The sequence below is a fragment of the Callionymus lyra genome, chromosome 6 (genome assembly GCF_982586985.1).
Source record: "Callionymus lyra chromosome 6, fCalLyr1.hap1.1, whole genome shotgun sequence".
NCBI classification, from domain to species: domain Eukaryota; kingdom Metazoa; phylum Chordata; class Actinopteri; order Syngnathiformes; family Callionymidae; genus Callionymus; species Callionymus lyra.
The window spans coordinates 15781305-15805403 of record NC_141823.1 but is presented as its reverse complement, the minus strand read 5'-3'; the positions used below and the strand labels follow the sequence as shown (position 1 = coordinate 15805403).

General features: G+C 42.2%; 3 protein-coding genes across 4 annotated transcripts in view; 1 reads left to right on the top strand and 2 right to left on the bottom strand.

Annotated features, from left to right (window-relative positions):
* Positions 1 to 12076, top strand: part of LOC148076552 (protein TANC1-like) — a 35414-nt gene extending 23338 nt beyond the window's left edge. The window contains exons 14-29 of the mRNA XM_087793908.1: positions 465 to 665; positions 785 to 888; positions 1513 to 1621; positions 1897 to 2019; positions 3135 to 3371; positions 3533 to 3739; positions 3858 to 3939; positions 4799 to 4932; positions 5962 to 6085; positions 6158 to 6333; positions 6403 to 6520; positions 6728 to 6757; positions 6835 to 6926; positions 7163 to 7312; positions 10069 to 10169; positions 10247 to 12076. Coding sequence (XP_087650034.1) covers positions 465 to 665; positions 785 to 888; positions 1513 to 1621; positions 1897 to 2019; positions 3135 to 3371; positions 3533 to 3739; positions 3858 to 3939; positions 4799 to 4932; positions 5962 to 6085; positions 6158 to 6333; positions 6403 to 6520; positions 6728 to 6757; positions 6835 to 6926; positions 7163 to 7312; positions 10069 to 10169; positions 10247 to 11507 — 3249 coding nt within the window. The 3' untranslated portion in view covers positions 11508 to 12076. The remainder of the gene's footprint in view (positions 1 to 464; positions 666 to 784; positions 889 to 1512; positions 1622 to 1896; positions 2020 to 3134; positions 3372 to 3532; positions 3740 to 3857; positions 3940 to 4798; positions 4933 to 5961; positions 6086 to 6157; positions 6334 to 6402; positions 6521 to 6727; positions 6758 to 6834; positions 6927 to 7162; positions 7313 to 10068; positions 10170 to 10246) is intronic.
* wdsub1 (WD repeat, sterile alpha motif and U-box domain containing 1) lies at positions 11608 to 20045 on the bottom strand. The gene is made up of 13 exons (XM_087793909.1): positions 19988 to 20045; positions 19253 to 19668; positions 19004 to 19191; positions 16962 to 17048; positions 16786 to 16879; positions 15431 to 15464; positions 15294 to 15334; positions 14867 to 14973; positions 14785 to 14802; positions 14660 to 14686; positions 13976 to 14155; positions 12388 to 12522; positions 11608 to 12324 (listed from the first exon to the last, which is right to left on the bottom strand). The coding sequence occupies exons 2-13, from the start codon at positions 19648 to 19650 to the stop codon at positions 12173 to 12175; spliced, it is 1461 nt and encodes a 486-aa protein (XP_087650035.1). The 5' UTR covers positions 19651 to 19668; positions 19988 to 20045; the 3' UTR covers positions 11608 to 12172.
* A 403-nt stretch (positions 20046 to 20448) lies between these two features.
* LOC148076550 (dynein axonemal light chain 1-like) lies at positions 20449 to 22261 on the bottom strand. 2 transcript variants are annotated; one of them, XM_087793911.1, is made up of 8 exons: positions 22071 to 22261; positions 21847 to 21876; positions 21647 to 21756; positions 21519 to 21574; positions 21398 to 21453; positions 21201 to 21327; positions 20785 to 20925; positions 20449 to 20516 (listed from the first exon to the last, which is right to left on the bottom strand). In XM_087793911.1, the coding sequence occupies exons 1-8, from the start codon at positions 22071 to 22073 to the stop codon at positions 20494 to 20496; spliced, it is 546 nt and encodes a 181-aa protein (XP_087650037.1). In that variant the 5' UTR covers positions 22074 to 22261; the 3' UTR covers positions 20449 to 20493. The 2 variants fall into 2 exon arrangements, with proteins under 2 accessions (XP_087650037.1, XP_087650038.1); XM_087793912.1 differs by lacking the exon at positions 21847 to 21876.
* Positions 22262 to 24099: the final 1838 nt, after the last annotated feature.

Sequence of the window (24099 nt, the reverse complement as noted above, 5' to 3'; positions counted from 1 at the left end):
TTTTGTTAACATTTGTATACTACTTAGTATACAAATATAAAAAAATATGATATATATAAATAAAAAATATTTTGGATAATTAGAATGAGAATCAAACCATCAAACCATCTGTGTAAAAAAAAAATCATCTTTTAAATATTAAATTTTTTAAATTAAATTATAACAAAGAAATCAAACCTTAAATTCACAAATTATTGAATTAAATTCCTAAAAAAATGTTTAAATACTTAAAAAAACAACAGATTTTTTAATTCAAAAAAATATTCAACATTTCAAATTTTAAATTCTACAATTAAAAAAAAAATCCTGGTGACACCGAAATACTTCCATATATATTTACGTTGAAAATAAGACGGTGTCATCACAATGATTACAATTCCTATCTTGTCACGATGATTATTACACTTTTAATGTATTCCATCTTTTGTGCTCTAACTCTCTGCTCCTTCCCTCGTATCCGGCAGGTCTACCTGCTGATGTGTCAAGTCAACTTCCCTGATAAAGAGGCTTTTGAGCGAGTACTTCCAGTGCTAAATGTGGCGCTTGCCTCTCTGCACCCGCTGACTGATGAGCAAATGTTCCGGGCGCTGAATGCAGGCAGTGTGAGCGGAGAGCTGGAGTGGAAAGACTTCCAGCAGAGATTAGAGAGTCTGACTGGATTCATGGTGAGACTCTTTATGCACGGATGGGAGTGGGTTGATTTAGACTTTCAGCTCTTTCCCGTCGGTTTCTTCTATGGACACTGACATGAAAGCGGATGAATGAACCTCCTCTCGGTCTTTAGGTGAGGCGCAGGGATGGCACGCGGATGCTGTGTCACCCGTCCTTCAGAGAGTGGCTGGTGTGGAGGGCGGACGGAGAGAGCAACGACTTCCTCTGTGAGCCGAGGTAAGACTTGAGTGCGTCACTGCGGGTCGGACTCTGGTCAAACTCAAGTCAATTGAGGGAATTGATGGAACATATGTTCTCTTTGACTTGTCAAGCTGTGCCTCTGCTCTGTTAAAATATCTAAATATCCCAATTTGAACTATTGTTCTACATGTATACAATACATAACATACAACATACTGTATATATTCTAGTTCTGTCAAATATACATTATCCATTCCTAATCTTGTAGTAATTCAGAACATTTAATACAACTATTACATCTTTTACGGTATATAATCAATTGTTCACAATCTTTTGTTTGTATACACGACATACAATTATCAACTGTAATAAAACATTTCTTCAATTTTGATCTGTAATCCAAAAGTTTCAGCTATAATCAAACTTTACTTTCTTAAAACTAAAAAAAAGTCACAATATCGCGCCATTTCCTTCCCCCCCAATTTTATGAATGACTTATAAATCTACTCAGAGGCTGATTTTAACTTAATCTCAACCTATTATTAGTATATTATAGCATTATAATAGTATTTTTAGGACATTGGCAAGACTAGAGCAGTAAACGTTGACGCAGGATCACTGTTGACGGTGAGATGAGAGTGTGACGCTCGTTGTTTACAGATCCGGCCACGCTCTTCTGGCCTTCATGTTCTCCCGCCAGCAGGGGAAGCTGAACCGTCAGCAGACCATGGAACTGGGACACCACATCCTCAAGGCTCACATCTTCAAGGTGAGGAAGCTCCAATGTATTATTCAATGACTATAACAAGATGATTGGCCCCTAAAACCTTTAGGTCTTTGACAACTCCTGGGGGTGCAACATGAAGAGCTTCCTCATCATCTTTCAGATAGTACACACACCTACACACATTAGTGCTCCTTGTACACATAAACACTCAGATACTGTTTGCACTTGACTGACACTCGATATGTAGACCCGTACTTCTGGGACACGAGTCGACATGTGCTGCACAGATTAGATCTGAGCTCTGATTGCATCTGCAGGGCCTGAGTAAGAGAACAGGAGTGTCCTCCAGCGTCCTGCAGGCCATGTGGGTGAACTGCAGCACGGACAGTCTGTCTGCAGCGCTAGCATCCCTGAGGAACCTCTACACACCTAACATCAAGGTGACGTATGCTTGTACTCACAAACTCACACACTTAAACTATCTTGTATTTCAAAAAACGTATATTCTTACTATACTATCAATGAGCGAGTCTGTTTTCATACATAAGCATTTTGTATTACTGTGTAAGTCATAGTCCTTATTGGTGGAGTATTACTCTCTCAGGCTCCTGACTTTGGAGCAGGGCAGAGTAATACTACGGATCCTAGCAGATTCATACTACGAAGTCTTGGCAAAAATACCAGGGACCCTTACAGATTGATACTATAGAGCCTTGCGAAGTAATACTGCGGAGCCTCAGATTAATACTACAGAGCCCTACGGAGTAATACTACGGAGCCTTGCACAAATACTTGAGCTTCACAGATTGATACTATAGAGGCTTGCAGAGTAATACTACGTAGGATCATACTAATTGTCGAGTCTTGCGAATAATACTACAAATTCTTGCAAAATAATATTAGGGAGCGTAACAGATGAATACTTTGGAGCCTCGCAGAGTAATACTGCAAAGCCTCGCAGATTGTTACTACAGAGCCTTGCAATTTAATACTACGGAGCGTGGCAGTTTCATACTTCTAAGGCTCGCAAATAATACTACAGAGTCTTGTGGAATAATACTAGGGAGCCGCATATTAATACTAAGGAGCCTGGAGGAGTAATACAACAGAGCCTCACAGATTAATATGACAAAACCTCACAGAGTAATACTACGGAGCCTCACAGGTTATTACTATGGAGCCTCGTGGAGTATTACTAAAAAGCCTTTCAGAATAATATAATAACCTCGCAGAATAATACTAACATTTTGAGTGTGAGCGCAGGTTCGAGGTCAGTAAGTACAACCACAATTAATAAATAATACGCACAGGCTTTTTTTTCTTCTTTTTATTTTAATGGTTCTAAGTGCGTCTCATACTTTAGTCTTAAACTACGGTATTTGTTATGTGAGTTGTATCTCTTTCCTCCCAATCATTCTCAAATATGTATCCACCACGTATAGATCTGGAGGAGGCTTCCAGGGAGATGGAAGACTAGACTTCTTTGCCCTGAACGCTGCCCCTGCGACCTGACCTCACAAAGGAAAAATGACCCGATGTTTTCCTTGTGCTGCAGGTCAGTCGTCTTCTGATGATGGGCGGGGCTAATGTGTCCTGGAGCTCCGAGGTCGTGGGTCACGCGCCCATCCTGGGGGTCCACGCCCACCTGGGCCACCTAGAAATGGTAGCTCTGCTCCTGGAGATGGGAGCTTGCGTCGACGTGACCAATGACGCGGGGATGACGCCGCTCTGCCTGGCCGCCGCCGCAGGACACGCCGACCTAGTCAGCCTGCTGTGCAAGAAGGGGGCCAAGGTGACGAATTTCGAAAATCATTACGAACACTTCCACCTCATTCCGAACGGCCCTGATTTCCAGATCTATTCCGGGAGACGTTTGACAAACACTCCCGATCTAGGCCAGCGCATTAGCGCCTGAATCACGACGAGCGCCTCTGTCTGCCTCCTCTCTGCCAGGTGGGCCACGCTGATAAGAACGGCCAGTGCTCGCTGGTCCATGCGGCGCTGAAGGGCAGCGCCGAGATCATCGCCGTCCTGCTGGGCCAGGATTGGGCGGAGGAGAACCCGGCTGACCCGCAGCAGCAGCCGCACACGAGCCAGACTGCGAGAACGCAGGCGGTGCAGCAGGCGGTCACTGTGGCGGCGAGTGTGGGACTCTCTCAGGTACAGATCCTCACCCAAAAACTCTTGCTCGTTGTCATGCGCCGCACGGCTCCCGCCCCCCCGCCTCGCCGTTTCTGCACAGTCACACACCCGACTATTAGAGTGTGTTTTCCTGCAGGTGGTGAGGAGCTTACTGGACTTGAAAGATGAACATCTGGCCGTGCAGATGGACGCTCACGACTCTCTCTGGGGAGAAACTGGTGCGTTTTAGCAAATTTTAGAAATCCACCTCTTTTGGTCTTTCAGTCTAATTATAGTCTCATGAAAGTCTGAATATAAAGTCCTTCCTCACACTCATCTAAACATGTCTGTTCACTCTAGTCTGTCCCAGCCACACAGTACACAGACCAAACATCTTTCTTTTTTTTAACTGCTGGAGTGGACTGTATCCTCTTGTCCTCAGTCATCACCAGGATCTGGCAGGATTTCATTCTTCTTCTAGCTGAGGGAGACGTCAAAACAAACCAAAACATTCATACAATGCAGTGAAAAAAAATATTGCGGTACTTATATATAAACATACTAATATTTTCTTAGAACCATATGTATCACTCAGTGATGAAGCATAAGAGAGGAGCAGGTTTCAGATCACGTCTGCAGTCGTTAGTATTCTGCGGGTGTGAAACCTTCATCGTCTTTATTCGGAGTCACCCAGCTTGGATGTCTAAAGGACTCGACCACACGAGCATTTGATTGGACGAGAGGTCCACCGACCGCCGCAGCGACGTTTTTTTTTTTAGTTTTGTGTGTATTTGGAGCCACAGATTAACTGACCACGCTCCACTTTGTGCCACTCACGGCTTCTGTGTTCATCTCATCTCTGAAGGTCACCCCTGTATTCTATCAGTGACGGTGACAAGGTCACTGATGAAGGGCGATGAAGGAATCTTGAAGCAGTTTTTTTTTTTTTTTCCTGTTGATGGAAGGCAGCATGTGAAGTATTAGTCAGTGGAAAATCACCAGCCTGCTGCTGCTGCAGCTCTTCTTCCTTCACCAACGTGTCAGTAACATTTTCTTCTCCCCCCTCGCTGTCTCGTCTCCTTGCCGACCCTCCGTCAGTGCTGAGCGCGGCGGCAGGAAGAGGGAGGACGGAGGTGTGTGCGCTGCTGCTGGAGCGAGGGGCGGGGCTGGAGGTAGCCAACCGCAGAGGGATGCTGCCCATCCTGAGCGCCGCCAAGCACGGACACACGCATGTAAGAGACGGAAAACACAGCCGGTCGCCGGTTTCTCTCCTGCACAGGGTTTTTGGATACATTATACAATACAATCTTAGAATTTATGACTGTAATCAAACATTGATCGACTGTTATCAAACTATTTTCAACTATAATCTAACGATTTTCAACTGTAGTCAAACAATTATAACTGTGAGTAGAAAATGTTAAATTGTAACTAGAAGATGTTCAACGGTAATCTAACCATTTTCAACTATAATCAAACAATTATAACTGTGACTAGAAAATGTTAAACTGTAACTAGAAGATGTTCAACTGTAATCTAACCATTTTAAACTATAATCAAACAATTATAACTGTGAGTAGAAAATGTTAAACTGTAACTAAAATATGTTCAACTGTAATCTAACCATTTTAAACTGTAGTCAAACAATTTTCAAATAAAATTAAACAATTTCCAACTATAATCAAACTATTTTCAACTGTAGTTAAACTATTTTCAACTATAATCAAACCAATTCAACTGTAATTGAACAATTTTCCACTATAGTCAAACAATTTTCAACCATAATTTAACATTTCTATACTATAATCAAACAATTTTCAACTGTAGTCAAACAATTTTTAACTAAATCAAACCACTTTCAACTGTAATTCAACAATTTTCAAATGTAATTAAACAATTTTCCACTATAATAAAAAAAAAATTAAACTATAATTAAACAATTTTCACCTGTAATCAAACAATTTTAACTGTAATCAAACAATTTTCAACTATAATTAATCAATTTTCAACTATAATTAATCAATTTTCAACTATAATCAAACCATTTTCAACTGTAATCAAACCATTTTCAACTGTAATCAAAAAATATTCAACTACAATTTTTCAATTATAAATAAACAATTTTCCACTGTTATCGAACCATGTAGCTGTTGTCAAAAACTCCTGCCATAAAAAAAACTCCATCAAGCACTGACACACACCAGGGAGTGATGGGAAAATACTTTGACGAACGACCAAATCTCTAATCTCTACTTCGCCAGGTGTTGGAGCTGCTGCTGAAAAAAGGAGCCGATATCAACTCCTGTGACAAACAGGGTCGCTCGGCTCTGATGCTGGCGGCGGCCGAGGGTCACGTCTCGAGCGTCCAGCTGCTGCTGTCAAAAAGTGAGACGTCGCAACACACATCACAATATCACAAGAACCACCTTCTGTTGTTGATGATTCTGGGGTTTATAGGTGCGTCGGTTTCAGCCGTTGACCAAGAGGGTCTGAGCGCCCTCAGCTGGTCTTGTCTGAGGGGTCACAAAGGGGTGCTACAACAGCTAGTGGAGGCTGAAGCTGACCTGAACGTTCCGGACCGCCAAGGAAGAACTCCTCTGGACCTGGCTGCTCTTAACGGGGATTCCGAGATGGTGGGTAACAGTGAACGTGTAACACAATATCAGGAAGAAGAAGAGGAGCAATGATAGATACACCTCCAGGTTCAACTTCTGCTGGAGCACGGCGCGGTGCTGGAGAGGGTGGACGGTGCCCGGGACTCCGAAGGCTGCCAGAACCCAGCCCTGGTGGCCTCCCTGGTCAAGAAAGGAGCCAAGATGGGTAACAACTAAAAAACCCTCATTTAGGTCTGACTTAAGATCCATAACAGAAGCCACAGTACATTCCAGATCCACATTTTAAAATCACCAACACCCAAGACTATCTGAACTCGACTGAAAATATTCATGGTGTGGACTCTTAGTATGACCCCCAGCTTGTTCTGGACACCAGGATTTTGGTCTGAAATCTATTTGTTGTGATCTACAGGATCCAGAACAACGCCGCACGACCGATCAGGTGTGTTGACGTGGAAACCGATAAATGAACATGAAATTCCGTCGATTATTAACAAATCTCTGCACCATCTTTTTCAGGTCACGCCACATGGGCCATGGCTTCATCCAAGCCGGACATTCTCCTCATCCTGCTGCAGAAGCTCATGGAGGAGGGAAACATGCTCTACAAGGTACGACTGAGTCAAAGATGAAACTTATATTATTTCACGTAAAAATGGGAATGAAAATAAATGGACAAAAAGGAAATGTAAGTTAAGAAATCCCAGCTACTACATTTGTTTCTGGCTCCCTCCTCTGGTAACACAGTGTAAGTGCATTTTCGTGACACAGGAAGTGTCCCCAGCACCTTTGCTACATGTTATAAAACTTCAAAACGCTGACCGCTGCGTTTCTCTGCTGAACCCAGAAAGGACGCATGAAAGAGGCGGGCCAGCGGTACCAGTACGCCCTGAGGAAGTTCCCTCGCGAGGGCCACTCTGAAGGGGAGCTGAAGGGCCTGAAGGACCTGCGGGTGTCGCTCTATCTCAACCTCTCTCGCTGCCGCCGGAAAACCAACGTGAGTCCGACAGCTCCGTCAAACACTTCATGCACTTTTAAAGACGTGAGGCGGAGGAGAGGAAAGATGGAAGATTCCTCACCATTCATTTAGAATTCATCCACATCCACATGATAATAGATAGTTGCTTATGGTAGTATTTCAGTGCCAACGAATTATTGAAGGGAAGAATTTAACACTATAAATGTTCCAGTGAGTTTTTTAGTTGAATTTTCAAAAAAAAAATTTGATATAGTTTGATATTCGTATTACTATAATTTAAAAATAAACGATCCAATTTCAATATATTACACATATATTTTGCTATTCTAATTCCAATAATTACATCTAATCATTTCTAAATGTTTAATTTATATATTTTATCGCCTTTTAATTTCAATCTAAAAATGTTCCATTAATGCCGCCTCACCAGACCAATCCAATCGAGCGCTGAGCCACTCGCTCTTAAATTCAATACAAACATTTTGGTAAGATATTGCCGACAGAAAATACAGAGAGCACCGAACTACTTGATCAAACTTACGACATTCATACGATCTCGTGACGACGTAGAAGCATTGGCGCGTAAATTCATCATCGTGGATTCCGAAGCAAGTTGTATTGTATGTATTGTGAAGTAATTTGTGTTTTTATATTGAATTGAAAAGTAAGAGCTAGTGGCTCAGCGCTCGATTGGATTAGTCTGGTGAGGCGGCATTATTGGAGCAACTTTTTTATATTGAAATTAAAAACGCGACAAATTAAAAAATAAAACATTTAGTAAGGATTAGATTGAATTATTAGAATATCAAATTTATGTGTAAAAAAAACAACAACAAATCAATTAAATTCAATAGTTTAAAAAAAAAAAAGACATTTCAATACAGAAACTATTGAAGTGAATTATTCAAAAATGCTTCAGAAAAACAACATTTCAATCAAACGATTTCAAAGTTCCAACAATAGTTCAATATCCTGATGTGAAAACCGTGCTGCTGAGCGGGAGCAGGTGGAAACACAATGAAGCGTCCAGATCTCATGGTGGCGAGATGGATGTGTGGCCGGCAGTCACGAGTGGAAGCCCCTCGCTGTTGACAGACAGAAGGAAGACGGCCAATCCTCCGTGGGGGGGTGGTGGAGGGGGGGGGGGGCGCTCGCCATGAATAATGGAGCCGATAACGTGATAAAGGTCACGGTCCGACAGGCCACGACACGTATTTACACTGCACGTGCAAGTGGGCCAATTACGTCGACGAGGACCATCAGGATCCGGGCGAGGAGAGTCCGGTGCGCGGGGGGGGGGGGGGTCTTGTTAAAAATTCAGCAGCAGCAGCTCGACCGTCACGGCGAACACTCTGACTCTGAGCTCAAGGACGGAATCACAATGCGTTCGTTAAACATCCACCTGGGAGAGTGACGGCGCGAGGAAAAAAACAGGTGCTTCTGTCAGAGAAGTGCCGCCACATCTGATGATCACACATTTGATCTATTTCAGGGTTTATTAGACATGTTGTGTCGACCTTGTCGCTAATTAAGAGATAAGAATCCACCGTGAACCTGCAGCGAGGCTTTCATGCGAGTCGTGTCGAGCTTCCGTTTGATGACGATTCTAATGAAGAGTTTCAGACGACACGCCACCGCCATGATGGTCCAAGGATTTGTCTCATGAACCAAGCAAGGAAATGAAAGAAACACACATTCAAGACACATACATCGAATGAAATAATGTTTCAGTGGCTAACAGCACATTCTTGCTACTATTACTTGCAGTTATTTACACGACTAAAGGTGTGAGACCATATAAATACACTAATACAACCATATTCAACAGCACTGTATCAAGTTTCTTCCACAAACGTTTTTTTGGCCTTCTAATTGAAGTTTTTTTTTATTGTCTTTATTTCAATAAAGTGTGTACAAAATACAATTATTCGATTTACAATTAACATGCAAATATTCACTGCGTTTGTTAATGTTTCGGCTGCAATTAAACCCCCCGGCCACTAGATGGCAACAGTCAACACGTCCTCCACAGCTTAATTAACAATGAAATCCCATGAGATCCCAGTAAGGACTGAGGATGAGAGGATACAGTGATTCCAGCAGCTTTTTTTAAAGCGTTAAATTTTGTTTGGACATATATTTTGGTTTCAAAATAAATGAAAGCAGTTACGACTTACGCCAAGAGTCATGTGTTCCGTAAGTTCCGCATCACCAGAGTCAAGTACTCGGACAATACTGGATCAGAATCTACTGATGGTTCCTCACACACGGTTCAGGACCAGAGGAGAGAAATCCTTCCAGGCTGTTGCTCCTAAGCTTTGGAACGATTATCCTCTCCCTCTGTGTTTGATGATCTACTGACTCCTTCAAGAAACATCTTAAGACATTTTTATTTGTTCAGGCTTTTCCTTGATTTTCTGGAACTCCTGTTGTGTTATCAGTTTTATCTTGACCTTTAAAGTATATACTTTATTGAATATTGTTTTGATTGTTTAAGCGCTTTGTGACCCTGGTCTGGAAAAGCGCTATACAAATAAAAATTACTTACTTACATAATATGGGACATAATATAAGAATGTTCACCTCCCAGTTCGGCACTAAATATAAATAGTAAATTACTGTTCACTGAGCACAACACTGACCATATGCCATCAAATTATTTACAAGAACAAATGTCCTTCATTTACACTTTGTCATCGTCCACTCATCTAATATTAGCCTCGGAAACACAGACCGTGTTTCAAACGATTGATCGTCTCTCTGTGAACCTGCAGGACTTCGGCATCGCTGAGGACTTCGCCACCAAAGCCCTGGAGCTGAAGCCGCGATGTTACGAGGCGTATTACGCCAGAGCTCGCGCCAAGAGAAGCAGCAGGTGAGACGCCACCGTCTACCTCGGCGTCGTTTCGCTCTGTCGTCTTGACGCTCCTCTCGTCTGTGTCGTCTCTCCAGGAAGTTTGCCGCAGCGTTGGCCGACCTCCACGAAGCCTCGCGACTCTGTCCGTCCAACCGGGAGATCCGGCGCCTCCTGGTCCGGGTGGAGGAGGAATGCAGGCACCACCAGAGGGCGCAGGCCAGCAACAGGGACTCTCACGGTCACTTCCATCACGGCGGCGCCGAGGAGGACGCCGACGTGTTCTCGCTGGACCGACAGAACCTGGAGGAGCAGACGGACACGGAGAAGGAGGAGGAGGACGAGGAGGAAGACCCGGGTCCGGTCTGTGGGAAGAATCTGGAATTCTGGCCCCTGAATCCTTACGGCCCCAACAGGACTCTGCCCGGAGGCGTGGCCTTCGCCTTCTCGGAACAGGCGCCGACTTTTTCACACGGAGAGTTCGGACAGAACCATGTGTTCGTGGACCTGCCAGAACCGGTTCCGGCTCTAAACCGGCTGAACCAGGCCGGCAGGACTCACCACAGTCACTCTCTCCAGTCCGGGGGGAGGGTCGGGGGTCGGCCCCTTTCGCTGTGTGGACCCTCCAGTCCGCTGCCCGGCAGACACATCTCCACTTCCCTCAGGCCCGTACCGGTTCTGGGGATCGACATCAGACCCGGATCCATCAGCGAACACCCCGGTTTCAGCCCCACGGAGCTCTACCACCCCTTGTCCCCTAAAAGCTGCTCCCCACCCGGTCCAAATCAGATGTTCCAGCCCCGCTCCTCCAGCTTCTCCAGAGGCACCGATCGGTTCTGCGCTCACGCAGGCGGGCTGGACAGTCTTGCGCTCGCTCTGGGTTCTGTGATGGAGCACCGGAAAGACGGGGTGGGAACGGCCGGGTCCAGAGGTTCCAGCTCCAGTCAGGCCTCCAGCGGGAACCTTTCCGACGGAGGCCGGCAGTCGCTGTCCGAGGCTCCGTGTCTCCTCAAGAGCAGCGGGAGCTTCAAGAGCAAACCCGACCTGAAGCCGCGGCCCTTCATGGGCGTGATGGACAAGTCGGTGAGGGTCCAGCAGACCCCCGGCCGAGGAGGGGACAGCTTCAACGTGGACTTCGCGGGACCCAACGATTACAAGCGCGCCTCGTTTCAGGAGGCCAACAGCCAGCAGCAGATCCGGGAGTTCGGGGATCGTCTACACCAGCGGGACGCTCGGGGCCCGGCGCAGCTCCACTTCCCGGAGGGCCGGCACCGACAAGCCAGCCTGACCCGGGACAACCCGGCTCTGCACATGACCCCCATCAAACCCAAACGCTCGTTCATAGAGTCAAACGTCTGACGGCGTTTTTTTTTTGAAGAAGAAGAAGAACTTTTCCTGGACAGGACCAGTACTTCTCAGGCTTTGAAGACCCCGAGACAACCAGACTGAGAGATTTAAGTATTATATTTCAAATATATTTATTGTATGGACATAGAGGAGAGCAGCTTCGTGCACGAATATAGGAAAAAAAAACCTCACGCTCTTAGGTCTGATCGTCCTATCGTGTCTTAAGAACATTTATATTTGTACGGTGTAGACGACGACAGACGACTTCAGCGGTTTTGAGTTCAGAATGAATCACTCGTCATACTTTTTTTTTTTCTTTCTTTCTTTCTTTGCACATTTGATACCAACTCTCCATGGATGCATCGTGGTTCAACGTTCACAGTATTTGTGGTTCATATTTGCACAGGAGAGACACAAGAGTGTTTACAAGAGAGCGTTTGCACACGCGGTCACGGCCGGAGGAGAGAGAGAGAGAGCGGGCGAGCAACGTCCGGAGGTGTCAATCATCTTTTCAAACTAAGCTACGGATTAGAGAATGTTGCCACGTTATTATTACTGTGGTTTAATTAAAAAATAAACCTAACGTGTGGCTGCGTCAATAAGAAAATAGGATTGTGGTCTTGATCAACATTTAAGACTGACCTGAAATGTTCTTGTTAGTATTTAACCTTCTGGTGTTAACGGCTGGTTTTCCAGCGACCGATGGCCATCTTCAGGGTGTGGTTCGGGGTGAGCAGGGTCGTGAGCAGCGGGAGGTTCGTCATGGGGCTGGAGCGGTTCCTGGTGTTGATCCAGCTCTCGATGGCGTCTCTCTCGTACGAGTAGCCGTCTGTGGACAGGAGAGTCAGCTGGGGGGACGCGAGGGGGGTCCCGAGGACCGGCGGACACTCACCGGCCGCGATGACGGGCTCCTTCATCAGCTCTCGGGTGATCGGACACAGGAACTCGTCCGGGACGCCGGAACACAGCGACTCGTTCTTCAGCTCCTCCACCTTCCTCAGCACTCGGCCACGCAGACCCACAGACTCTGTGGAGACCAGGTGTCATGACCTTAGTGTACCTTAGTCAGGAGCCTTGTGGAGTAATACTACCGAGCCTGGCTGAGCATTGCTATGAAGGTTCACTGAGTACTACTACGAAAGCTCGCCGAGTAATACTATGAAGGCTCGCATAGTAATCAAAAATAAAAAAAAACTTCCATAGTAGTACTAAAACAACCTTGCAAAGTAATACTAGGGGGCCTCGCATAGTAATACCACAGAACCTTGCAGAGTAATACTAAGGAGTTTCGCGGAGAAATACTGAGGAGTTTTGCAGAGAAATACTGCAAAGCTTCGTGGAGTAATACTAGGGAGCCTTGTACAGTAAAACTACAGAACCTTGCAGAGTAATACTACAAAGTTTCGTGGAGAAATACTACGGAGTTTAGCGGAGTAATACTACGGAGCCTCGTGGAGTAATACTAGGGAGCCTTGTAGAGTAATATTACTAAGCTTTGCAAGGTAATACTACAGAACCTTGTAGAGTAATACTATGGAGTTTCGCGGTGTAATACCGCGGAGCCTCGTGGAGTAATACTAGGGAGCCTTGCAAAGTTATACTACAGAACCTTGCAGAGTAATCCTACTGAGCCTTAGGGAGTAATACTATGGAGCTTTGGGGAGTAATACTAGGAAGCCTTGCAGATGAATACTATGAAGCCTTGCGAAGTAATACTACGGAGCCTTGCGGAGTAATAGCACAAATTCTTGGGGAGTAATACTACAGAGCCTCGCACTGTAATACAACGGAGCCTGGCAGTATAATATTACGGAGCCTGGCAGTGTAATACTACGGAGTTTCGTGGAGAAATACTACAGAGTTTAGCGGAGTAATACTGCGGAGCCTCGTTGAGTAATACTAGGGAGCCTTGTAGAGTAATACTACAGAGCCTGGCATTGTAATACTACGAAGCCTTACAAAGTTATACCACTGATTCTGGCAGCATAGTACTAAGTGGCCCCTGTTTATGTATACGACGGCAGTGACGTGGTGGGAGCTCATCACGACTGCCACAAAAACACAGCCAGGGAGAGTTAGTCCATGTGTCGACACTTCCATGACTGCAAAAACTGCAAAACTTTACGACCTTGAAAAACTGTTCTACCTGCTGTACTTCAGTGTTGTTGAACAAGCGACTCTATGGGAACAATGTAGATGAAGGATCATGATGAGGACGACGGGCTGGCTCCCAAAACACTGCTCACTGGCAGAAGTACACACACGACACGAGCTGCAGGGATTAGATTTTGTGAAACAAGCTAATCCTTGTGGGAAACCTTGTGTTGGGGGAGCGGCTTACGTAAGAGAGTCTCGTGGAAGTAAGAGGTGCTTAGACAGACTTTTCTCACCTGCATAAAGTTGTGAAACAAGTGAGTTCCTCCACCAGAGTGTGTGTGACGTGTGTGTGACGTGTGTGTGACGTGTGTGTGAGTCCTCACCGATGTGCATCTCTGACGCCAGCGTCTCCTTGGTGAGACTGAGCAGCTCGGCGCCGTCGATGTTGTTGCTCCTGAACTTGTCCACCAGCGTCTCCAGCCCTTCGTCCAGCAGCCACGCCGACACGTCCTCCTCCGACCAGTCGCTGACCAGCAGCCTGGAGCGTCCGGCTGACGTGGCGCCTGACGGTCAGAGCCACCGTGGTCAGTGCCACCGCTGCGTTTCCAAGAAACCCTGTACCGGTTTTTCAATAGCTCCTCATGCTACGGAATCGACCCGAGAGTGGAGGCTGAAGGCAGCTGTCAAGGCTAAGAGGGTTTATTGAGCCGCTTCATCGACACCCAACCGAAGAATGACACACTGGAGAACAGTGTGAGGGGTTAAAAATAAAAAAGATATCATTTGGTTTTTACAACCGTTCTCTTCTAGAAAGGTCACCTTTTCTTAGTTAATCTGGAATTTAAATCGGGAGTCGACCATGGAGGGGAAAGTCGCCTTGATATTCACGAAGCAAACCTACAGAAACTAAATAATACATCTCACCATAACGCTGACTCAGCAGGAGCTCTAGACTCGTTATTTCTGCGGCAAGATGGTGTCATATCGAGTTTTTACTCGTTTTTATAACAAGTTTCTTTTTTGAGAAACTCAACACATTTAAAGAAGTGAAATTATAAACCTCTCACCTGGACCTGACGTCAGGAAGGACTGGTCTGGAGGGAGAACATTTTAAAAAGTCTTGTTGTGTTCTTTAACATATCCAGACAAAAATCCCTTCACTCGTGTTTGAAAGTGCGATTTGAAGACGTACCTGCCAGTGACTTCCCAGCTGTCAGACCAAATGAAAACATGTCAGAAGTCACTTTCACCCGCTATACAATTGCCGCTCCCACCTTGAAGGCTGCAGCCGTCCTCCACCTTCCAGATGTTGACGCTCTTGTCCATAGATCCGGTCGCCATCAGCGGCGCCGCCGGAGAGAAGGCGCAGGCCGTCACGTACCTGGAGCACACAACAGTCAGTGCTGCATCTCATCATTCAGGTTACCAGGTTTCACATTTAATAATGGGTTGAGACCTGATTGAGATACTTGTCCGTGTATATTTTTATGGATTTCATTTTAGATTATTTAAAAGATCAACTCCATATTCCTTACATTATTACCTCAATTTTCTCATGTATGTTTATTTTCTACTAAAGAGGTTACTTGTGTTAGGAAGAAAAGCACACCAGTATGCATGATATTATTAACTCAAATTGGCAAAGAATATAGAAACAATTTATAGCTAAATAACGCATCAATGTGCCCTTGTTTGACTCACCTTTCATGCTGGTGTAACGTGTACAGTAATACGCCATTTTTCTGCAAAAAATGACAGACAAATATTTAAAAATATAATCCATGAAAATTAAGATGATTCACACTCACTCCATATTTACTGATTAAAAAAACACTCACTGCGTCGTAGACCGTCACTGTTTTGTCCACAGAGCTGAAAGAAACAACATAAAAGTAAATTTTGTAGCACACAATAAAACGTGAACCGAGGTCCCTCTGGTGGCGACAATGGAGAACTGCATGCGGAAGTGCTAAACAGTTTAGTTATCAGGAGAGTTTGGAATACACAACTCATGACACACACACACACAATATCCTCGTCATCACCTGAATAGATTCAAAACTGACCTTCTCATACATTCTGATCATTCTTATCCTGTTACAGGTGGTGTTGAGAAGCCCTCCAGTGATGGAGAAATAAGAAGCCACTGTCCACTGCAGACTTTTAAATGTATCAAATGATCTCCTTCTTAGAAGTTGAACAAGAAACATGAGCCAACATGTGTGAAGATAAAAACTTGACTAGCAGACATTTAAATGTATATATGAGCAAATGTAGTTTTAGGAAATTACTCTTTGGACATATAGTGAAATAATGAAGATGTATAAATTACCAAACACAAGAAATCATGATTTGAGATAAATCAAACTTCCCTCAAACTAATAAGACTTTACTTAATGCTAAAAGATGGTACATATTGGTGTTATATATTTAAAAGGACAATCAAATGTGCTGGAAATTGTCCAAACATTGACGAAGTTTCAAAGAACAGAAAATATCTTTGATAAAAAAGATTGTTTGATTAAAACATATTTTCAGAATTAATCATTTTAAGAACATGTATTTTTTAATAAATTAAAATAGAATACTTGTATTTACATCAATGGCAGCCAATAATACAATACACAAAATGAAAAGTGAAACTTGGGATTAAAAATTAAATTGATCAATTAAATGTGTGTTTTTAAAGCTGCTTCTAACATTCTAAGGCAACTATAAACATTAAACAAAATATAAAGCAGAGAAAAGAGTTGGCTCTGAAAAAATAAAAAAAATGATGCCTTCAAGAAAGAAAATAGTAAATAATATATTTAGAAACAACAGAATCATATCAATCTTTAATTACCTTTGTTAAAGATAAATCTACCTTAAATCTAAGTTGATCAAAAATAAGAGCAAGAGATTGATGGAAAATAAACAAGTTGGGTTCTAAAATTGACAATAACTTGCAAGTGTAATTTATTGAAGGATATGGATTGAATTATATAAGCATTGGAAATGACTACTCTTCATCCACAATTTTTGTATTCATGACAAAATGATTTGATTGAAGTCTTAAAAAAAAGGAAACCTAAAATAAATACCAACTTGAAATACTAGAGTTTAACAGTTATTGGAGGACAACTTCAATATAAAGATGAAAAATGGGTTAATAATGGTAAATAAGGTTCTCAAAATTTTAGTGGAATCTCACCCTGAAACGAGCAGCTGACCATCAGAGGAGTACGCACAGGACAGAACCGGCGCCGTCTGGCCTGTTAACTTGCGCAACAGTTGCATTTTACAACCTAAAATTTAAAGAAAGTGCAGATTGTGAAACAAAACCATATGCACGACACAATCATTCAGCCAGAGGGTGAGAGAGCTCACCTCCAGACACCAGCTTCGTGATGGTCCACATCTTCACGAGACTGTCCTGTCCACATGACGCTAGCTCGAACTCCACAACGTTGCTGCCTGAAAGATAGCAACGGGAACAGTTATTACACAGAACATGTAGGAATGTTTGGTTGTTTTGGACTGTTTCAAGTCTCTACTATGATGTTTACTTCTTTCAACAAATTTTTTCAAAAACTCATTCAATATTTTGATTCACAAAGACGTTAAATTTCTTTTTTTTTTAGTACCAATTTTTCTTCCCCCACATCCACTAAGAGCTTATACTTTTTTTTGGTGTTTATTTGTTTGTCAGGAAAATAACAAAGTAAAAAAATGACGAAAAGGACTGAATGTTTAATGGCACTTTCTCAGTTATAAACTTGACTTTATAACCACAGCATACAATCGAAATTGTTAAATAATTAAACTTCCTGGTGGTGACAAAACATGTTGTTTCAGAGAACCGTATTATTTAAGATTATTTTTCAGGTTCACCAGAATAAAAGGTGCACCATCTATTTTTAAGAAGATTGAAGGATTTTGAGTGCTCCTTATAGTCTGAAAAAATACGGTATCTAGGCAGCACTTGGTAGACACTTTGGGACTCCTGAATGCAGCAGGGCACATGGTAATACTTGCTGGCTGCGTTTCAACACTCGATTGGTTTGCCCTCGCTCACTTGAAGAGTGGGCGAGGAGGATTGGAATATCAGGGATCAGCCATTTATATAATTATAATTTATATAAACCAGACAGAATTCACTACAAAAAATATATTATTAAGATTATTTGGAAACAAGTCAACATTTTACTGTTTTTTTCTTTTGTGAAGATTTACTTCAGCTGTTCTGAGAAATGAAACCACCCTTCAGATGGCGTAAGATCTGACAACTTTACTGGAATCAATCATCCAAATTTTAACACACATTTCAAATAGTCACATGATTAACTGGTAATCTTTCATATTTAATTCATATTGAATCATCATTGCCTCTCTTTCCAATCCACGTGTTCAGCTGTCAGGTCGAAACTGAGAGATACAAAATAATCTCAATGGTGTCAGTTAGTCAAGGACAAGAACACAACATCTGCGTAAGTCAACGGATAAAACAGATTCTCTGTAGAATTAATCTACTGCTGTAACTTTACACAACTAACACGTGGGCACGGCCATCTTAGAAGTCAAGTGTTTAGTATCACTGACCAATCATACATGCACAAATGACTAGAGGCGTTTACCATATTTATTTATTTTTATTTTATATTTCGTTTACCGTTTATTCAGACTATAAAGATCCAACATTTCGTTAGAACCCGGCGCTCGGAATTCGAAGAAGTCTCTGCGATAGATCTCTGCTTTGCCAGGGCCCATGAATCATCTAAGTGTGTCTCTGACTTTTGCATATTTCACTAAACAAAGCATTTTCTCTTAAACTCAATTCTGAGACTGGGACGGGGTCTGTTCCTCGGAACAAAACCCCCAACAATGGCTGCGGGAATTTGAAAGCATATATTAAATAGCAGCCATTTCCTCAGAGGAGTCCTGGACAGAGAACCTTTTTTTTTTTTTTTTTTTTACAGTGAGATACATCTTGAATCATGTCAGCTGTTAGATTGATGTTGGTTTTTAATAGAGACACGTGGACTGAGCTACATGGTGAAAGTAAACCATATCTAATGCTAGTTTAAAATGCCTTCCTTTGTACTGAACATCTCTTCTCGTCTCAGTTTTTTCTCAAGGTTCTTTGTCTAGTTACCACTACCTACATTTTGTTCCCAATGAATTTATAAATTGACAATCTTCTATTAAACTATGTTATTTTATTAGGTTTAAATACTGGATTTAGTTTGTTAAAGAAAAGGTGCAATAATCACATATAACTGGATGAGTTAAAAACATGTTTTTCCCTGAGCTGTGGGCACTAATATCAGTGACTGTTCCAATAATTAATAATAATAATTAATTATTTCTAAATTCATCAAGACTTGGGCTTTTCTTCTACATCAGGTTCCAGATTATTTTTTAAATCTTACCACTGAGGATTGTGGGAGAGAAGACGCAGCAGGTCACCCCGAGGTCATGTGCGTTCTTCTGTACGTGCAGTTGGTTCATGTCGAGGTCCCAGAGCCGCAGGTCTCCGTAGGTGGACCCGCTCATAAACATTTGGCTGCAGGGAGTGAAGGAACAGGCCACCATGGTCGTGTCTTCCACCGCCCCGGTTCTAAACGAGACCCTCAAGATTATAGATCTGTTTGATCGACAGTCAAATATTAAAAGGTCACCTCTGAAGCTTTTTGGAGGGAAAATCCCAGAGCGCCAGCGATCCATCGGATCCGCCCGACAACAGGTGGACACAGTCCGGGGACAGCGCACAGATCCTGACGGGGCTGCGACCGGGATGCTCCAGGACGGCCTCGATCTCACCGGTGACCGTGGACCAGACCACGGTGGTGGCGTCGGTGGAGCAGGAGGCGAGGAACTGACCGCAGGAGCTGAAGCAGCAGCAGTGGACGCCATAGCCGTGGCCGATGAGAGGCGAGAACGGCAGCTCCGAGAAGTCACTGCACTTGTACAACCTCAGAGTTTTGTCCCCAGAGCACGTGGCTAAATGCTGGGTGGAAAAAGAACACCAGTTGACATCGTCCAGGTGGTCTTGCAAGGTGCACACCAGGGAGACCATTGGAAAGGAAGGGAAAAGCTGCAGGAGGACATTAAAGCAAAGAAAGTTGTATTAGAAAACATTTCAAAATTAATGTTATTGACAGTAAGGACACTTTGTCCACTTCTAAATTGTCGTGACGCCTTTTAAAAATGGTCTTCGTGCTCTGTGTGGTCGTTTTTTTAACTGCGATGCTAGGCTGACCAAAGAAAATAATACAGTGTGGACCGGAAATGCAACAACAGCTCACGAGCTAGGTTGCTAAGGACATTCTCGAAAATATTTTCTTAAACGTATTTCTTTTCAGAAGCCATAATTCTAATTAGATGTTAAACTCTTTTTTTAATTCTAATATTACCTTCTCGTCTCGGCAACGTAGTCTGCTGGGTTTGTTGTTTACTTCCTGTTTGATCAGCTGCCCATGACGCAATGCACTGTTGTCACGTGACGTAGCTGACATAAACCCGTTAGATTTCATTTTATTATTATTATTATTATTATTATTTGCATGTACGAGACACGCTTTCAAACGTCATTACAGTCATTGCCTTTATTCCACTGTTTTTATTTTTATTATTTTTAACTGTATCAAAATAAGAAACTTTAATTGACAGTGTTGTAAACACAACATAGGAATATATATATATATATATATATATATATATATATATATATATATATATATATATATATATATATATATATATATATATATATATATATATATATATATCGGATGATCAGATAGTCCCTGTATAATTTTTTATTTCATTATTTTAACGTGTATTTGCAGAGAAAAAAAAGACATTTCAACATATTCTTATTTATAGATTTTAATTTCAGGGTCCATAAGGCGTCCAGGCGTTACTTCTTCAGAGTAGAAATTCCTGAAAAAGAAGAGGAAGTATTGATTATCAGCATATGAAGAGGATCTGTTTTTGTCTATTTATGGAGCTTATTTCCTCCCTAATAAACTTTAATATCATTACGTTTTTTTTTATGTCTTTGGACATTCATAAAAGTCAGTTAAACACCACATTTAATTGAAAAACTGAGAGGATATTTAGGACATATTAGGAAATGGTGAAATTATTGGGTTGTTTTTTTTTGAATCCTCACATGAAGGACCAAAACTTCTTCTGGATCATATCTTACCATCAAGCTTGGTCAAAACTGGGAGCCTCTTGATGGCTTCTTCTCTCCACGTATTATCAGCCATGTGCTTCACCTGCAGAGGATTCCCAACGAACACCAGCATGGAGAGGCAGGGCAGGTCAGCCAGCTTGGAAAACTCTCCTGTCAATAGCATACGACCAAAGATAGTCTTTCTGAGTTGCAGGTTTCATAATGTCATATTCTACATGAAAGTTATTATGTTATTTAATCAAAAAAAAAAATAATGCTAGAAAAATCTTTGTCATTGTATAACGTATTGTTATTCTTATTATTAAGGGCATAAAAAGGTTATATTAATTGAGGAATAGATAGATCTATTCATCTAGATTTCTGCATGACCTCACAGTTCTGTCATTCTGTTTGTTAAAAGTGTGAAATATAAAGCTCAAGCTCACCCCAGTCTTTCACCTGGTTATTGGACATGTAGAGAACAGACATTTTCTTCAGGTTCTGGATTCCGTCAAGCTTCTCCACAAGGTTGTAAGAGACCCAGAGTTCTTCCAGTGTCTCTCTCACTGGGTCCTGTGGAGACATGGGAGACTCACTAAAACCCAGTTCAACATGACAGCAGTGCGTGTGTGTAAACTCTCACCAGCCCACTGAGGTCTTTGAGGCAATTTCTCCCCAGAGAAAGAATCCTCAGGTTCTCTGGTGAAGCACATACATTCATCTCAGACACAAAGGAACATAGATCTCTGACAAGGAGCGCTTACTCAAGCCGTGAAGACTGGTGATCTTCTTGATCCTATTGGTGGACAGTGACAGCTGCCTGGTAGTAGTTCAATAACACATTTGAATGACTCCCTATGATAAATGTGGACATGAAGGCAAGATAGCTCACTCGCAGTTGACAAGCGTGGAGATGGAGGCGTCCATCCTTTCTATTGGAGGTAGTTGACCGTAAAGTTTGACGTGGGTTTGGTCACACGCCTTCTCTCCGATGCTCTCCTCCTGCACAAAACAATTTTTCAAGTATATCTTTTTTTTTTATAAAGAATAGAAAACACTTTAACTTTAAATAGGAATCAACAACGCACTTACCCATTTGGCTATAGCATCCTTGATTGTTGCCTGGGACAAGACATGATGTTGTTAAAACATACAAACAAACAAAAAATATTTTGTTTTAATAAATGATTTTAATTGAATAACAATTTGATTAATTCTGAAAAATCCTGACAAGACTGCATATGAGTTATCCTGATAAATAAATGAATTAGTCTTGATTTCAAAAGGAAAAATACGCTGGACAATATTCTACTCACCATGTCAGGAGATACGTTCAAGCACCTATTGGTTGATCAGCTCAGGGAGACGATACCACTCTGTAACTTTAACTCATTTGACAACTTGGGGTTTTCTGTCATTTGCTGAACAAAGATGAAATATTAAAGGGAGGCAATAAACTGAATTAGTACCAACCGATCTAAAGAAGTCAGTCTGATTATAACGATCATTTATATTTAGCTACTGTTGTGTCCTGTACTACTGTTACTGTTAAATGAGTTCAAACTTAAGTATTCTAGAGTTCTACTTTGAAGTGTGTGGGAGGCCCCTGTTAGGTCATTTAGAAAGCTTTGTTGTAGCAGAACAATAAAGGTAAGAAAGTGTTCACCTGACATTTGATGATTGAAAGACGCAGTTTGTTGACTTCAGAACCAACTAGAATTTGGGTCCGACCATTTTTTTATTAGCTCAGAGGAAGTGTAGCTGTGAACTATCGTAGGCTGGAGGAGGAGCCAAGATGGTGACCCCATCGACTCACTCGTCTGTCGGCGACTTGTAGCTTTCTTACAGTCATTGACCGAAGAACACTAAACACAGAAGATCACAAGAAACTAGTTTTTAACCAATCCCACTAAATCAGTCCCACTAAAATGTTTTGTTTGTGTCTTACAGAATTTTAATAATTGGCTAAAACGTAAACATCCACCTTGTTAATTCGACACATACTTCTACTTCTATTTGTGTTGATGATTTTTGTTTAACTATTATTTTTATTTATTAATTATTATTATGCATATTTGATTTTTATAAGTTTATTATCATTTCATTATTATCATGTCATTGTTATTCAGCATTAGAGTTTTCATTGTTTATTTTTATTCATTATATTGGCTATATATATATATACAGTATATATATATATATAGTGGCTATTGGAAAAAAAATAATGAATCAATACAGTTTTACCTTACCTTACCTTAATATTGTTTTTGTCATGATTTGGTTTTTGTGAGGACAAATCAAATGGCCTCAATGTGGGACGAGTAAAGACAAATCCTCTAATTCAAGAAGAGAACCTCTAGACTGAGCTGACTCAGCTGACAGACATATATAGACAAATTATCTTTGCACTAGAATTTTCTTAATCTTCACTTTTTGCTTGCGTTTCTTAAATTTTGTTTTCCTATCTGAGTACATCTCATTTTCTGTACCCCTTCTTTCTTCTGGCTGGACATCGGTCGCTGTATAACGTGGCCCATTTAGAAATGGAAAAAGAAAAAGACACACACGAGTTCTTGTCACGAACATTTACACACGGGATCAAACACTCGAACATGTACCCTTTTCATCTATTCACTCATTTCAGTTCATATTTATCTTTATAGAATCTTCACACGGGATACAGCCGACAGGAAGACGCATGCAGAGCAAACTCCAGATAAAATCCCCCAGTTCCACCAATAGTACACGAGAAGCTGCTGATGGTGAAGAGATGGAGCTCATGAAGCAACAGTCAGAGAAGCTTCAGACTGACAGACGAAGACATGGCTGCACAGATCCTGATGCTGGTGGCGCTCTTCTCCAACAACATCCTCGCTGAAATCATCAAGCTTGAAAGAAACTCTCATCACTTTGTCTTGGACCAAACTGCCGACTTCTGCTTGATCTCAAGAAGGAGCGGTGAGGAGGAGAAACTACTGTGGAACACTTCACAGCATCATAACTCCAGTCTGCAGAGAGGAGCTTCTTATGGGATCTCACGTCTGGAGGTTTCAGACTCGGGTCAGTACCAAGTCCAGTGCTGGACCCAGAACAACGTGACGCACGAGAGGAACTTCACACTCCTGGTTTGTGACACACAAAATATGGAATATCAGAAATATTACCCCGATGTCGGACAGACGCTGGAGCTGACTTGTGACAATGCGGGACCAAACCAGAGTGTCCACTTCTACCAAAGAAGTGATTCCAAAACATTTTCCCCTAACAAACGTGATTTCGAATTGTCTTTGATAGATGACGAAACATTTTCCCCTTACAAACTCCAGCTGGTGAAGAACACATCAT